Below are 15,375 nucleotides of genomic sequence, written 5' to 3'. Positions count from 1 at the left end.
GAAGTAAAAAAGCTGCGTTAATACCCTAAATATCAAGATTCCATCATTTTTGTTAGGCGTTGTATTAACCTCCTTAGCATTTGATCTGAGCTAGGTGTTGTATTAACCTCCTTAGCATTTGATCTGAGCTTCACGCAGGCTGTAAAAGCGGAGCTAAAATCGTTAGTCCTGAGTGTCACTTGGACAATGGTATAGATGCGTCTCACATAAGACCTGAGGATTTCTCGGGCTGTAAAAGTGCCAGCAGCGTTAATGTCGAGCATTACTCAGGCAGCAGTACAGGCATGTCTTGCATAAGCTTCAGGCCGAGCATTACCCACAGAATGGTATAGACACGTCTTCTAGCCTCATAATGGTGTCTTGTCATCACTGCTGTTGAGAGGCGTTTTTTACAAGGTGAATCTGTCTTCATGCAGTGAAACTGAAACTGTCAGTGAAGCCAAAATTGTTTCTGATGAACTCGAAAGTGACTCTTGTCACTCAAAAATGTTTACTTGAGAAGGCCCAAAAAAAAAAAAAATCACTTTTCAGATACTGGTACTAATACTGGGAATTTGAGTATCTGCTGATGCCATTACCAGTCTGATATTTTTTTTTTTCTGTTTTACTATTACTAAGCATTAATGTCAATGCACTTCATTTAAGATGGTGATCTTAAAGTACCATAGTCAGACTTCTCAAATAAAAAAATTTACTACCCTACAGGGCAGTTAAATGCATCTGCTTATGACTGATGCAAAACTGTTCCCTTTTTATTTATTGAAATGAACTTAGGGAAATAAATTAAAGTGAAGTAATGACAAAAACATTGCCTGTATTCCTTACTGTTATCAACAAGGTTTATATACATTTGCTTTAAAACATCAAACACAGTGGTGTGAAAAACTATTTGCCCCCTTCCTGATTTCTTATTCTTTTGCATGTTTGTCACACAAAATGTTTCTGATCATCAAACACATTTAACCATTAGTCAAATATAATCTTGGCATGATGTCTAGCTTTTGAGGTGCTTTTGGTCTTCTTCTCTGTGTCAGGCAGCTCCTATTTAAGTGATTTCTTGATTGAAACAGGTGTGGCACTAATCAGGCCTGGGGGTGGCTACGGAAATTGAACTCAGGTGTGATACACCACAGTTAGGTTATTTTTTAACAAGGGGCAATTACTTTTCACACAGGGCCATGTAGGTTTGGATTTTTTTTTTCTCCCTAAATAATAAAAACCATCATTTAAAAACTGCATTTTGTGTTTACTTGTGTTATATTTGACTAATGGTTAAATGTGTTTGATGATCAGAAACATTTTGTGTGACAAACATGCAAAAGAATAAGAAATCAGGAAGGGGGCAAATAGTTTTTCACACCACTGTATAATAAACTTTATCTACACATGGATAGCTGCTTCAAGCAAAGAGACTAACTAGCATTATTTTATTACTAACGTTATTTTTGGAAAACTTCTTTTCTTCAACTCTTAACTCTTGTTGGAGTATGGCAGTCATTCACACCAGGTACTATTAACACTATACCTTAAGTATATTATAATGGAAGTTACTTTATTCTTTATTTTGGTTTATCTGTGCTAGATACTGTTGGCTGAATTATTTGAGTGTTGGCATTTATAGTGTCCCACATGCATAGCCTTATCGTGTACAGCTTCTTCAAACAGAGAGACTTAATATCTTGGCACACACAAACCAAACGCTTCTCATCAGACATAAGCTACACCTGTTTAAATTACCAAAACAGGTGCTTACCCACTGCAGTGTTTTCTGTTGGAGATGTCACTTCAATGTTGCTAACCCTGTGGAAATATGGCATTTTCTCACACTAGGTTCCCTTTAAACAGTCTATCTTGAAACCATGATAAAATATGAAATCAATATTACTCTAAAACAAAATTAACATAATGCACTAAAACCGATGGTTGCAAAAGTATGAAATGTATTTGGAAAGCCTCATTAAAATAATATAAGATTTCAAAAGTACTGCATGGCACCCTAAAAAAAGGCTGTGGAGACTTGAATATCAGTTTATTCTTCTTTGTAATGGCAGTTAAACAATGTGTAAAGAGGACCCATACCAGATTCACAGAGCTTCAGTTGCAAATGACCTGTTCACTTTGGGACTGTCATACGGTCAAATGGCTGTGTCTCAGATGAACTGTAAGTCAACACATGACTGTATATTTGAATATTAGTTAAAAATTGTAGGTGCTTCACATTTTTCTACTTAGTTTTTGAAAATATAGTATTAATGCTATTCACATTTTAAAAACTTTCTTTTTTCCTCATGGTGTGTTTGTAAAGTATGAAGTTCATATGGCCTATTCACTATTGCTTAAAAAGTGAGCTTGAAAACACAGCTCTTCATAAAAAACTGATTTTTTTTTTTTTGATACCAGAGCCTGTCATAAAGAAGTGGCTTGAACAGAATACAGTGGATTCAGAAAGTATCCACTACCCTTCACTTTGCTAAAATTATTTAAATTAATTTTTCTCCACATCAGACAACACTCAACTCTTCTAAATGACAATGCATTAAAAGGATGTTAGAAATTTCTACAGATTTATTAAAAATAAATATACAGTGGAACCTCGGTTCATGACCATAATTCGTTCCAAAACTTTGGTCGTAAAACGAGTTGGTCGTGAACCGAAGCAGTTTCCCCCTTAGGATTGTTTGTACACGTGTGGAAATCGACACGCACAAAACGAAAGGGAAACTGGCTTGTTCGTATACCGAGTGTGTGGTCGTGAACCGAGGCAAAAATTTGGCGAACTTTTTGGTCGTGAACCGAGGTTCCACTGTACTTCACTTTGATGAAAGTATTCAGACACTTTGATCTGTACTTAACTGAAGCACCTTTGGCAAGGATTATAGCCAGGGAGTCATTTTGGTTATGATGTGACAAGCTTAGCACAGATGGATTTTCTGCCATTCTTCTGTCCAGGTCCTCTTAAGCTCTGTAAGGCTGTATAAAGACTGTTGGTGGAAAGCTATTTTCAGGTCTTTCCAGAGATGTTTCATAGGATGTAAGTGTGAGCTTTGACTTAATTGACGGTTGTCCCTTAGGCCATAGTTATACTTCACGCGACACATGCTGCAGTGGATGCTCCTGCTACGCAAGTGTTGTAGTGTTCATACTTGCGCACGTACTTTACGGAAATCTGGAGGAATCCACCAGGTGGCAGTGCAAGATATTATCACGGTGAGAACATGTTTGGCTTCTCTGTATTGTGAATTGCCTAGAACACCTGTTAAATTCTGATGACACCTTACTGCAGTATCTCTGAAAAGGATGTTTATTGATTAAATCCATCAATCCAGGGATGTGTCCATTCCAGCAAGCATTGGGCACGAGTGAGAAACAGTCCCTTGACGATGCCTCAGCTCATCGCAAGTTGAATACAAGCACACACATACACCAGCGTCATTTTAGCGGCACCAAATCCCCAAATCTGCATATCTTTGGAAGGAAACCGGAGCACAGTGTGGAATACAAGCAGGAAATACCAGCAACATAATTCCCTACGAGACAGCAGTGCTATCGCTCCACCACCGTGACACCCCCATATGTGTAATTATTCCCCCATGTGTGTAATTAACAGTATTCATTATTTAAATGAAATTATATGTAAAATGTAACATACACACTTTAATGAATTTCATCATGAAAGTGATATCAAGTAGAAATCTAAAGATTCTAAATGTGCAGAGAGTTGGAATATCATACATTTAATTTGTTCTGTGTGGCGATCTATTGCTGCTTTCTGCTGCTGTCAGGTCCAAGAAGCTCGTAGTGATTAAAAACTGGGATGATGTTTACGACGGTCTGCTTTAATAATAAAGTAAACTACGAGGTTAAAGTGGACATTTCAATATTAAAGCCGAAAATTCCACTTTAATCACAAAATACACGTTTTCACCATGTCCTTTATTTTTTTCTCAGTGGCTCAAATATAACGCTATACATTATGTTGCTGTTGTTAAGTTGCAAAAATAAAAAAGACGACACAAAAGATGGTATGTGAGACTTTTAAAATGTATCGTGTCATTATGTCATTACATTCAGGAACTATCTACATGTGACAGAAAGCCTCTATGCAGATCCTACGGGATGAATGCTTCGATGTGGTGAAGCAAAATGCCGACATACAGATGCATTTGTGGTGCTTTTATATTCAAGCGTCGCATATTCCCGATCGTAATGACACGATGCATTTTAAGTCTCACATACCGTTTTTTTTTTGCAACTTCACATCGGCTACATAATAGCGCTGTATTTGAGCCACTGAGAAAAAAATAAGACACGGTGAAAACAAGTATTTTGTGATTAAAGTGGAAATTTTGGCTTTAATCTTGAAATGTCCACTTTAATCTCGTAGTGTACTTTATTATTAAAGCAGACCATCGTAAACGTCATCCCAGTTTTTAATCGCTACGAGCTTCTTGGACCTGACAGCAGGTAAAATAAAAAATACACGGCACAAAAAATGGTATGTGAGATTTTTAAAATGTATCGTGTCATTCTTGTCAGACAATCTTAAGTCAAGGAAGCTCTTTGTTGCCCCTATAACTGTACATGATAATCACCTATTTAATCTTTTTCTAACCTATGCCATGTTCAATATGTGAAATAGCCATATTTAGATTTCTCTGTATTGATAATGTATTTGTATTTTTTTTAATAGTACAGATCTGAATGTAATCTTCCACCTACAAAATTTTTCTTGTGTGTGTTTTTTTGAAACTTAAAATAGCAAATTACTTTGTGACCTGTAATGTCAAAGGTCACAATCACAATCTAAAGAATAAAGTATTCTCTCACCTAACCTAAATGCTAAGAGAGTATTTTTACAGCAGGCTCACTTAACATGTAAGGACCAGTTTCAATTGCAAAGAGATTGGATTGGCTAAATCTTTTATTGCAGCTATACAAGAAAACAAGAGGTGTGGGAATCTTAATACATAAAACAGTCTCCTTTCTAGTATCAGATGTAGTATCTGACCCTAAAAGGCAATATGTATTAGGCATAGGTAATTTATTTAAATCTAAAGTAATTCTGATAAATATCTATGCACCTGATGTGGATGGCATAGGTTTCACCCAAAGAGCATTTGCATCTATTTGAATGCTCATAAAGTTAAAATGCCTGGAGAGTTTGTGTTTAAATCCAATTACAGTGGCAAAAACTTAATACTGCAAAAATCATCACACTGTTTGTAATGGATCATAGCTTATCACACCCATAGAAATTTTTAAATCCCAACTCAAGAGCATATTCTTTCTTAACATAATGGAGCTTAAATCACATTCATCTCGTAGCTGGTTTCTTAACCCCATGTCATTAGGTGATATGAACTGTACATAATTCATCTCTAAGCAAAAAAAAAAAAAATTTGTTGGACAAATGCTTCCTTAGATGTCTTTGCAGGAATACTCTGTGAAACTCTTTAGGCTTTTTTAAGAGGACAGATTATTTCTTATCTTTTTCACAGAAATAAATTGGAAACCATGAAGGTGTCAGTTAATCACTGAAATGACCACAATAGATCAAGCATATGGCAGTTTCCAAATGAGGCACTTTTTAGGGAAAGACTGGTTTTGCAATCAGAATTTAACTTTTTGACAACAAAAGAAATGGAACAGCTCATCTTTAACATGCCAATCAGCATTCACATGTTGCAGTCTACTTGTGACTTTATGCTATAGAAAGATAAATAAATGAAGGTAAATGGGTAAATAACATTCAGTCAGGCATTTATATAAGTAACAAGTGTTTTTTATGTAAAGACCATCAAAAAACATAATCACAAACAGAACTTTGTACAATACCTTGGCGAGCTCTGTAAGCCCTGCTGTTTTATTGAAGGACATGCATGTGTCAGATTGGATGTCATCCAACCTGTAGCTGTATCCAAACAGTGCCATCTTTCGCCTTTACGCCTGGAGCAACTGCTTTGTTCTTATGTGTGAGTGGACATTTCTTGTGGGGAGGACTTCTTTTCTCTTTCTTGGATGTAGAACCCTCATCCTCATCTGAGTTCACTTCTGTTATGACAAGTCTTAATTTGAAAACAGCAGTGTCTGATTGGGAGGAGCGTGAACATGACTGAAAGAATAAAACCAAGTTTATATAAAAAAAAGAAAACCTTATAAGTACCATAAATTTACAGTGGCTGTTGCAAACTTGAATCAAATGTATGTTTTTATTGTATAATAGTAACAATAAGAGCAGCTTACTACTCAAAATGGAAATTTTAGGAAGCGCCTGGAATCTAACTGGAAACCAGTATACTTAATGTCAAAATATTGTCATTAGTAGTATAACATCAAAAATTTTTTGTGTTCAACATTTCTTTCCTCGCTTTTCTGGTCATCGTACATTTACATAGATCGTTATAGACATGTAACACGCATGAAATGCATGTGTTCCAAATAATTATATATTATTTACCGTATACAACTCCAGGCACCTCACACACAGATAATAAACAAGGCTTGAGCTGGGAGAACTTTTAGTCTGAGTTGCGGCATTGATGGGATGGGATAGCATAGCATTCAGCTTGTGCTGATCAACACATTTACAAAACAAAAGATGCTAATGGAGAGGTGCAAAAGAATTTAAGGTGGCCTGGGATTGAGGTTTTTTTTTTTTTTTCCTCTTCAGGGATTCCAGTGTTTAATTGCAATATCATTACAATAAACACGGAGAGAAGGCATGTCAGATCTTAGCTGAATGAATCCACAAGCAGGGAGTTTGCGATGCAGTAAGCGAAATTACCAACATAGGAGATAAAATCATTGACCATAAAAATATAACCCACATACTCAGAGTACTTTCGCTTCTCTGAAAAGAAGTGGAAGGCAGCCATGCATAGAATACACTCTAGCTCCATATGCGCAAAGCATTCAGTCATTCAACTTAAAATCTTTTATCAATCACTTTTATCTTGTTTAAAATTGTCCAGGCCAATTTTCATTCTGTGAACTTTGCAGTCTAGTTCCAGCCTCACTGGGCCACATGTTTTGGACATGCACCAAATGAACATCATTCAGGACAAAAATCTTTGAATGCCTATCATACGGCCGTGGTGTCACAATTACTCTCAAAGTGGAGAGCAGTAAATTCATTGTAATTACCTATACCACACTACTAGCACCTAGACTTATCTTGCTCATTTGGAAGAATCCCACCCCACCTCTTTTAAGCCAGTGGGTAACTGATGTTCAGTATTATTTAAAAATGAAATAAAAAATCAAATTCTAATACAGAGGATCTGTTCAAAAAATGTTTTAAATATGGCAGGATCTAATTTAAAAATACTAGAATAACTATCGGGGGAGGAAAGGATATTCTCCCGTGTGTGTGTTTTTATATATATATATATATATATATATATATATAGGTTTGCTCTTGTTGGCTCTCCACTCTTTCTCTAGGGTGGGGGCAGAATTCTGGTTAGTTAGGTTAGACATGATTATATAGAATGTTATTTTCTTCAAATAAATTCAATAAAAAATAACAGTCACCTCAACTTTTTCCTTATTTCCCTGTATCTACCCCTGAGGTAATACTGGCTAGTATTAAGGAAGATCCAAACAGAATTTCCATATTCTTTTAAAAAAAAAAAAAAAAAGAAAATACTATTTATTGAGCTTAGGGAATGATGGCAGAGGGATCTTTTTAATCAAAATAAATAAGGAATGTAATTCAGCCATTCATAAAAAATACTCATGTGTCACATGCTCACCACAATTCAATTAAAAATTTCATTTTTTTTTTGTTGTTGAAATTTACACTGGCCATTGTCCGACCTAGAACAATGTTATTCAGTACCTACGTCACTAGGCCCATTGTTTTTGGAATGTCTTACACATATTCTGTATTACATATCACATTACAGATTACATATTGTGCATTCTTTTTAGTTAGCCAATAAAAGGTGTCATTTTGCTTGGCTTTTCTTTACACATATTCCAGAATTATTGTCCAACCTGGTTTATTTTTTAAATAGCCTTGGATTTGAAATCACTCCTACCACCTTAATAGAAATATTTGAAGAAATATCAGATATGTTGAATGTGTGCTATGAAAAATCTGCTGTAATGGAAAAATCCCAACCCACCCTGTGCAACTCGGTGGAAAACCAATGTTCTATATCATATATCAATCTCAAATTAGGAAAAAATTGTAATTATCTTAAAGATTGCATACTCTAAACTTTTTCAGAACTACGCAAGTCCTCATTAATTTAATTCCACTGTAAACATGCTGAGCCCATATTTAACCTTTCTGTTCTACTTGCTGTTTTACTGTATACAAAGAACTCTTTTATATTGGACTTTGTATTTGGATTGCTCTCATTTTTGGGTGGGTAATAGATTTTTTTTTTTTTTTGAATTGTTTTTAAAATATATGGTGCTTGGTAAGTTTTCATTTTTTGATTGATTTGCGTGCTGTTATAATCATTGTTCGAGTAAATGGAATTTCAAGCCAAAAAGTAATGGGTGTCGTACAAAATTAGTTTTTTTAAAGAAAAAATAAAGCAGCATTTCCTTTTATTCAATTTACAGTGTAAACGCATGGAGTTCTTGTTTGGCTTGGACAGTCATTTTGAACTATATAAAACATATACTGTGTATATTTAGCAATACCTATTCAGTCAAATATTTTTTATATTTGGTAAATATATGCTAGTTTTGTATTAATGTTTCTATGAATATATGACTGAATTATATCTTTTGTATCCCCGTATTTTCCAATTAGCAGTTTCATAAACTTATAACTGTATAAGATTTGTGCTTAAAGTGTCCTTTGTGAACATTGTGCTCTTTTTTTTTTTTTCTCTTCATAGTATTATCAGCCTGGCTTCAAAATGTGCAATGCCTAGTTTCAGAATGCACCTAAGGGCCCATGGGATGGTAGCTCAGGTCTTTAAAACACTGAATGATGCTCCACAACACCCAGTAAGTTTGCTGTGTTTGCTTCTGATATAAATACTAGAATAGTAATATTCTTGTAAAAACTTAAATATATTTGTACACAAGTATTTTCATTTTTCTAATTTTTTTTTTTTTTTTATCCTAGAATCTAGCTCTGTGCACTGCTTCGCTGATGTATATTTTGAGCAGGGATAGGTTAAATATGGATTTAGACAGAGCAAGCCTGGACCTTATGATCAGGTTACTTGAGTTGGAGCAAGATTCATCTGTCACCTTTCAACTTAATGAGAAAGAAATTAATAAAGTTAAAGAGAAAATTCGTAAGCTCTGCGAAACTGTACACAACAAGCATCTAGATCTAGAAAACATTACGGTAAGAAATTTGTGGGTTTTTTTGTGTTGTTTAGATAATTAAGTTGCTATTATGGGTAATGTTTTTTCTTTTTAAATTGTTGTCTAGGGGTTTCCATCTAACTTGGTCTCTTAATTACAAAATGTGTTGAATAAAGGAAAATTGTGCAGTTACACGGTTCTTATATATATATATATATATATATGTCACTCAAAGCTGAACTTTCAAGTGGTATATTCTAGTGTGTTGCCTATAAACCAGAATATGAGATATGAGTACACCCCACTTGAAAATTAAGGTTTTTATTAATCACTTAGTTAACATCAGTACAATTACCAGATTTTTGACTAAGCTAAGTTTTATTAAACATATTTTATTAACAACATAAAAGCTTGGTTATGAACATCGTCAGGATAAAAATTTAATTTTATTCAAATAGGTGTTGCAAATGAGGTGAAAAACTCAATAGTGTTGTTTTAGTTTAGTTTTTTAATCCTCAAAGCTTTGGAAGCTGAATCTTTACACAAATAAGTTAATCACAAACACAAAGGTGATAGTCATTTGACAGTTATTTAAGCAAAATTAGGTACTATTTATGAGTTCTTTATATTTCTCTGAATTTAAAAAGCTCCCTTTGTAAGGGCCATAGTCTGAATTTGTTCAACAATCACTGCAATAGTGAAGACATAGGAACATTCTGCTGATGTGAGAAACAGTCATTGACATGCATAATGCAGAAAATGGATGACAAAGAAACTGAAGTGTTTGAATGTCTTGTTAAGCACGGCTGGATCCATCATCAGAAAGCAGAAGATTTATCACTGCAAACAGGCCATCCCTGAAAACTAAACATAAGAGGAAGACATCGACTGATGAGTGAGGATACTAAAAATCCAACAGACACTCTCAAAAGTCTGCAGTCCTCTTTGACTGAAACTGGAGTGAATATGCATGGCTCTATAACACCAAGAGGAGGAGGTTAGGAGCATGCACTGATACAGCGCATTGCAGCACCCATCTCATGACAATCAATCAATCAATCAATCAACATTTATTTATATAGCACATATTCATACAAAAAAAATGTAGCTCAAAGTGCTTTACAAAATGAATAGAGAAATAGAAGACACAATAAAAGATAAACATAAGTCAACATTAATTAACATAGAATAAGAGTAAGGTCCGATGGCCAGGGTGGACAGAAAAAACAAAAAAACTCCAAAGGCTGGAGAAAAAATAAAATCTGTAGGGGTTCCAGACCAAGAGACCGCCCAGTCCCCTCTGGGCAATCTACCTAACATAAATCAAACAGTCCTCTTTGTATTTAGGGTTTTCATGGAAGGACCTGATGATGATGGTCACGTAGACTTCTGGCTTTCAGTCCATCAATGTTGGTGCATCATGATGCTTTGAGTAGGTGGAGGTGGCGTAGGCCGCCACCACAAAGAAACCGGAAAAAGAAACAGAAGAGAGAGTAGGGGTCAGTATGGATTTTGGAGCCACTGTGAATAATTATTATGAAGAATTGAACATACAGAGTATCAGTATTAAGTTAAAGTGAAGTTATAAAAAGGCCATGTTAAAGTAATGTGTTTTCAGCAGTGTTTTAAAGTGCTCTACTGTATTTGCCTGGCGAATTCCTATTGGCAGGCTATTCCAGATTTTGGGTGCATAACAGCAGAAGGCCGCCTCACCACTTCTTTTAAGTTTAGCTTTTGGAATTATAAGGAGACACTCATTTGAAGATCTAAGGTTACGATTTGGAATATAACGCGTCAGGCATTCCGATATATAAGATGGAGCGAGATTATTTAAGGCTTTATAAACCATAAGCAGTATTTTAAAGTCAATCCTGAATGACACAGGCAACCAGTGTAGTGACATCAAAACTGGAGAAATGTGTTCAGATTTTCTTTTCCCAGTTAGGATTCTAGCAGCTGCATTCTGCACTCGTTGCAAATGATTTATGTCTTTTTTGGGTAGTCCTGAGAGGAGTGCGTTACAGTAATCTAGTCTACTGAAAACAAAAGCGTGAATTAATTTCTCCACATCTTTCAATGATATGAGGTCTAACTTTAGCTATGTTTCTTAAGTGAAAAAATGCTGTCCTAGTGGTCTGATGAATATGCGATTTAAAATTCAGATTACAGTCAACGGTTACCCCTAAATTTTTTACTTCCGTCCTAACTTTTAATGACAAACCAACTCAGGATCCCAGATTAGGACCCGAATGCACCCATGCAATAAGTGACGCCTCAGCACCACACGGCCTACATGAGCTCTCCATAAAACAGACCTCCATGGAAGGGTAACAAGACAGAAGCCATTCTTTAAGAATTTACATATATGATATTTACTAAAAAGCATGAGAAAGACCCAGCTAAGATGTGGGAGAAGGTGTTTGGTCAGATGAGGCCAAAATAGAACCTTTTTGTCAGACTTCAAAGAGCTGTGTGTGGCATAACACTAACGCTGTCCATGCCTGAAGAACACCCACCGTACCTACAGTGAAATGTGGTGGTGGCAGTCTCATGCCATGTGGATGTTTTTCATGTAGTGGTACTGGGAATCTTGTTAGAGTTGAAGGGACAATTGGTTGACACAAATATTTGCACAGTGCTGCAGGAGAAATTGTTCCAGTCTGCAGTGAACCTATAGCACAGGAGATTGATTTTTCAACATGAAAATGACCAGTAATAGGCCAAAGCAACACTAGAATGCCTCATAATCAGAAAGGTGAATGGAAATGGCCAAGTCAAAGCCGTGATCTTAACCTTATTGAGAATCTTTGATACTAATTGAAAACTGTTGTCCAGAGGTGCCTTCCCACCAACTTACATAATCTTTCTAAATTTTTCCAAGATGAATAGGGAAGAATCACTCCTGAACAATGTGCAATACCGGTACATACTTACCCCAAAAGAATTAAGGCGGCTATTGCAGTTAAAAGGTTCTCGACAAAAGTATTAATGTGTATGGCTTGAATACTTACGAAACGCTAACCTTGGAGTTTTTCTTCAGTTAAATATCTACAGAAAATAATTTATTTTGACTTTGGAAATGCTATTGTTACAGCATTTACAATTTATAGTCCACAAATTGCTCCACTGACAGACTGAGAAGCTTGTTCCTCCCCCCACACTATGCGACTCTTCAATTCCACCCGGGGAAGTAAATGCTAACATTATTCAAAGTTATTGTCTTTTTTACATGCATTTTTATTACTCTTTTATTCTTTATTGTTTTGGGTTTTTTTTTTTGGTTTTTTTTTGTATCCATATACTGCTGCTGGATATTGTGAATTTCCCCTTGGGATTAATAAAGTATCTACAGTGGGATGCAAAAGTTTGTTCAACCTTGTTAATAGTCATTATTTTCCTGTATAAATCGTTGGTTGTTATGATAAAAAATGTCAGTTAAATATATCATATAGGAGACACACACAGTGATATTTGAGAAGTAAAATGAAGTTTATTGGATTTACAGAAAGTGTGCAATAATTGTTCAAACAAAATCAGGCAGGTGCATAAATTTGGGCACCACAAAAAAGAAATGAAATCAATATTTAGTAGATCTGCCTTTTGCAGAAATTACAGCCTCTAAACGCTTCCTGTAGGTTCCAATGAGAGTCTGGATTGTGGTTGAAGGTATTTTGGACCATTCCTAACAATTTTTACAAAACATCTCTAGTTCATTCAGGTTTGATGGCTTCCGAGCATGGACAACTCTCTTTAACTCACACCGCAGATTTTCAATTATATTCAGGTCTGGGGACTGAGATGGCCATTCCAGAACGTTGTACTTGTTCCTCTGCATCAATGCCTTAGTGGATTTTGAGCAGTGTTTCGGGTCATTGTCTTGTTGAAAGATCCATCCCCGGCGCAGCTTCAGCTTTGTCACTGATTCCTGGACATTGGTCTCCAGAATCTGCTGATACTGAGTGGAATCCATGCGTCCCTCAACTTTGACAAGATTCCCAGTCCCTGCACTGGCCACACAGTATGATGGAACCACCACCATATTTTACTGTAGGTAGCAGGTGTTTTTCTTGGAATGCTGTGTTCTTTTTCCTTCATGCATAACGCCCCTTGTTATGCCCAAATAACTCAATTTTAGTTTCATCAGTCCAAAGCATCTTATTCCAAAATGAAGCTGGCTTGTCCAAATGTGCTTGAGCATACCTCAAGTGGCTCTGTTTGTGCTGTGGGTGGAGAAAAGGCTTCCTCTGCATCACTCTCGCATACAGCATCTCCTTGTGTAAAGTGCGCCGAATGGTTGAACGATGCACAGTGACTCCATCTGCTGCAAGATGATGATGTAGGTCTTTGGTGCTGGTCTGTGGGTTGACTCTGACTGTTCTCACCATTCGTCACTTCTGTCTATCCGAAATCTTTCTTGGTCTGCCACTTCGAGCCTTAACTTGAACTGAGCCTGTGGTCTTCCATCTCCTCAATATGTTCCTAACTCTGGAAACAGACAGCTTAAATCTCTGGGACAGCTTTCTGTATCCTTCCCCTAAACCATGATGATGAACAATCTTTGTCTTCAGGTCATGTGAGAGTTGTTTTGTGACCCCCATGTTGCTACTCTTCAGAGAAAATTAAAGGAGTAGGGAAACTTACAATTGACCCCCTTAAATACTCTTTCTCATTATAGGATTCACCTGTGTATGTAAGTCAGGGGTCACTGAGCTTACCAAGCCAATTTGAGTTCCAATAATTAGATCTAAAAGTTTTGGAATCAATAAAATGACAACGGTGCCCAAATTTATGCACCTGCCTGATTTTGTTTGAACAATTATTGCACACTTTCTGTATATCCAATAAACTTCATTTCACTTCTCAAATATCACTGTGTGTGTCTCCTATATGATATATTTAACTGACATTTTTTATCGTTACAACCAACGAATTATACAGGAAAATAATAACTATTAACAAGGTTGCCCAAACTTTTGCATCCCACTGTATCTATCGTAAGAGTTCACATTAAAATACTGAATGGATAAATATCTGTACACATCTTTTGTCATGCAAAAAATTGACAACTTTCAAAACTAAATCATTTTTGCTACTGTGTTTCCTACTGGTTAGCAATGTTTTGCTAATTTTCTTGTAGCCTTGACTTGTTTTGTGTAAAGAAATGCCTTACTCACGTTTTGTGACATTTCTCTTCCATGTGGTGCCATTGATTTCATTATTGAGTAGCAGGGGATTTTTATTAAACTGACAATTAAGAGTGGTATTTAACTGGAGGTTAATTGTGCAACAGTTTAGCAGACTAGATAATCCATGTTGAATTCCTTATAGCATTTTATCAAGTGTTACTCCTAAGACCTCCTTTGGGTTGTACTCATTTTTACACCATGGTCTTCAATCATTAGGTTAAATTCTGATTTTGTTTTTTGTACAGACAAATCTCATTTGCACCAGTAAATCAGATTTGCTGGACTGTTTTATAGTATATGATCCCATATAAAGTATTCATTATATAGAGAAATTGATGATTGTCTGAGTAATGTTTATACTTATTTATGTCGATTATAGTATTTGATGTTTTGTGAAACACTACCCTTAAAAATTTGCACATAGCTTTACTTCAGTGTGGTTAAACTTCTGCTTTCACAAAATGTTTTCAGTATTTTGAGTTATCCATATGAAAGTAATTGTGATTTTAATTTGGTCAGTTTTTAAAGGGAAGTATAACTGTTTTAGTGCAACTAGAGTTGGGGGACCTTTCATTTAAACAAAGAATATAGATAGTCATTGTTATTGTACTGTATAATAATGGTATGTTGCCATGGTATGGAAAAGTCCACAAATTAAGTACTTATATCAATGCAAAAGTGAACTGCACTGCATTGCATACTCATTCACACAAATGTTCATTCAATTTGAAAACCAGATTAAAAAGAAAAATCTTACGCTTTCAATTTCCATCAACTAAATGTCCCACCCCAGAAGTTAGATGTTAAAGTACTGCAACCCATGGCAAAAATAATGGAATCACTACTCACGGACTGACATTGATAAAACATTTCTTCAGGAAACGCAAAACGCTGTTTTCTCTGTGGCATG

The 15,375-nt window shown here is 35.7% G+C and overlaps 1 protein-coding gene across 1 annotated transcript in view; it reads left to right on the top strand.

Moving 5' to 3' along the window:
• The window catches only part of waplb (WAPL cohesin release factor b), a 229,923-nt gene that overhangs the window by 120,862 nt on the left and 93,686 nt on the right, over window positions 1–15,375 (top strand). The window contains exons 9-10 of the mRNA XM_039769232.1: window positions 8,859–8,970; window positions 9,092–9,319. Coding sequence (XP_039625166.1) covers window positions 8,859–8,970; window positions 9,092–9,319 — 340 coding nt within the window. The remainder of the gene's footprint in view (window positions 1–8,858; window positions 8,971–9,091; window positions 9,320–15,375) is intronic.

This window comes from Polypterus senegalus, chromosome 1, assembly GCF_016835505.1.
Source record: "Polypterus senegalus isolate Bchr_013 chromosome 1, ASM1683550v1, whole genome shotgun sequence".
In the NCBI taxonomy this organism is placed as follows: Eukaryota; Metazoa; Chordata; class Cladistia; order Polypteriformes; family Polypteridae; genus Polypterus; species Polypterus senegalus.
Note: the sequence above shows the minus strand (reverse complement) of the source record. Positions and strands in the feature narration are given on the sequence as shown.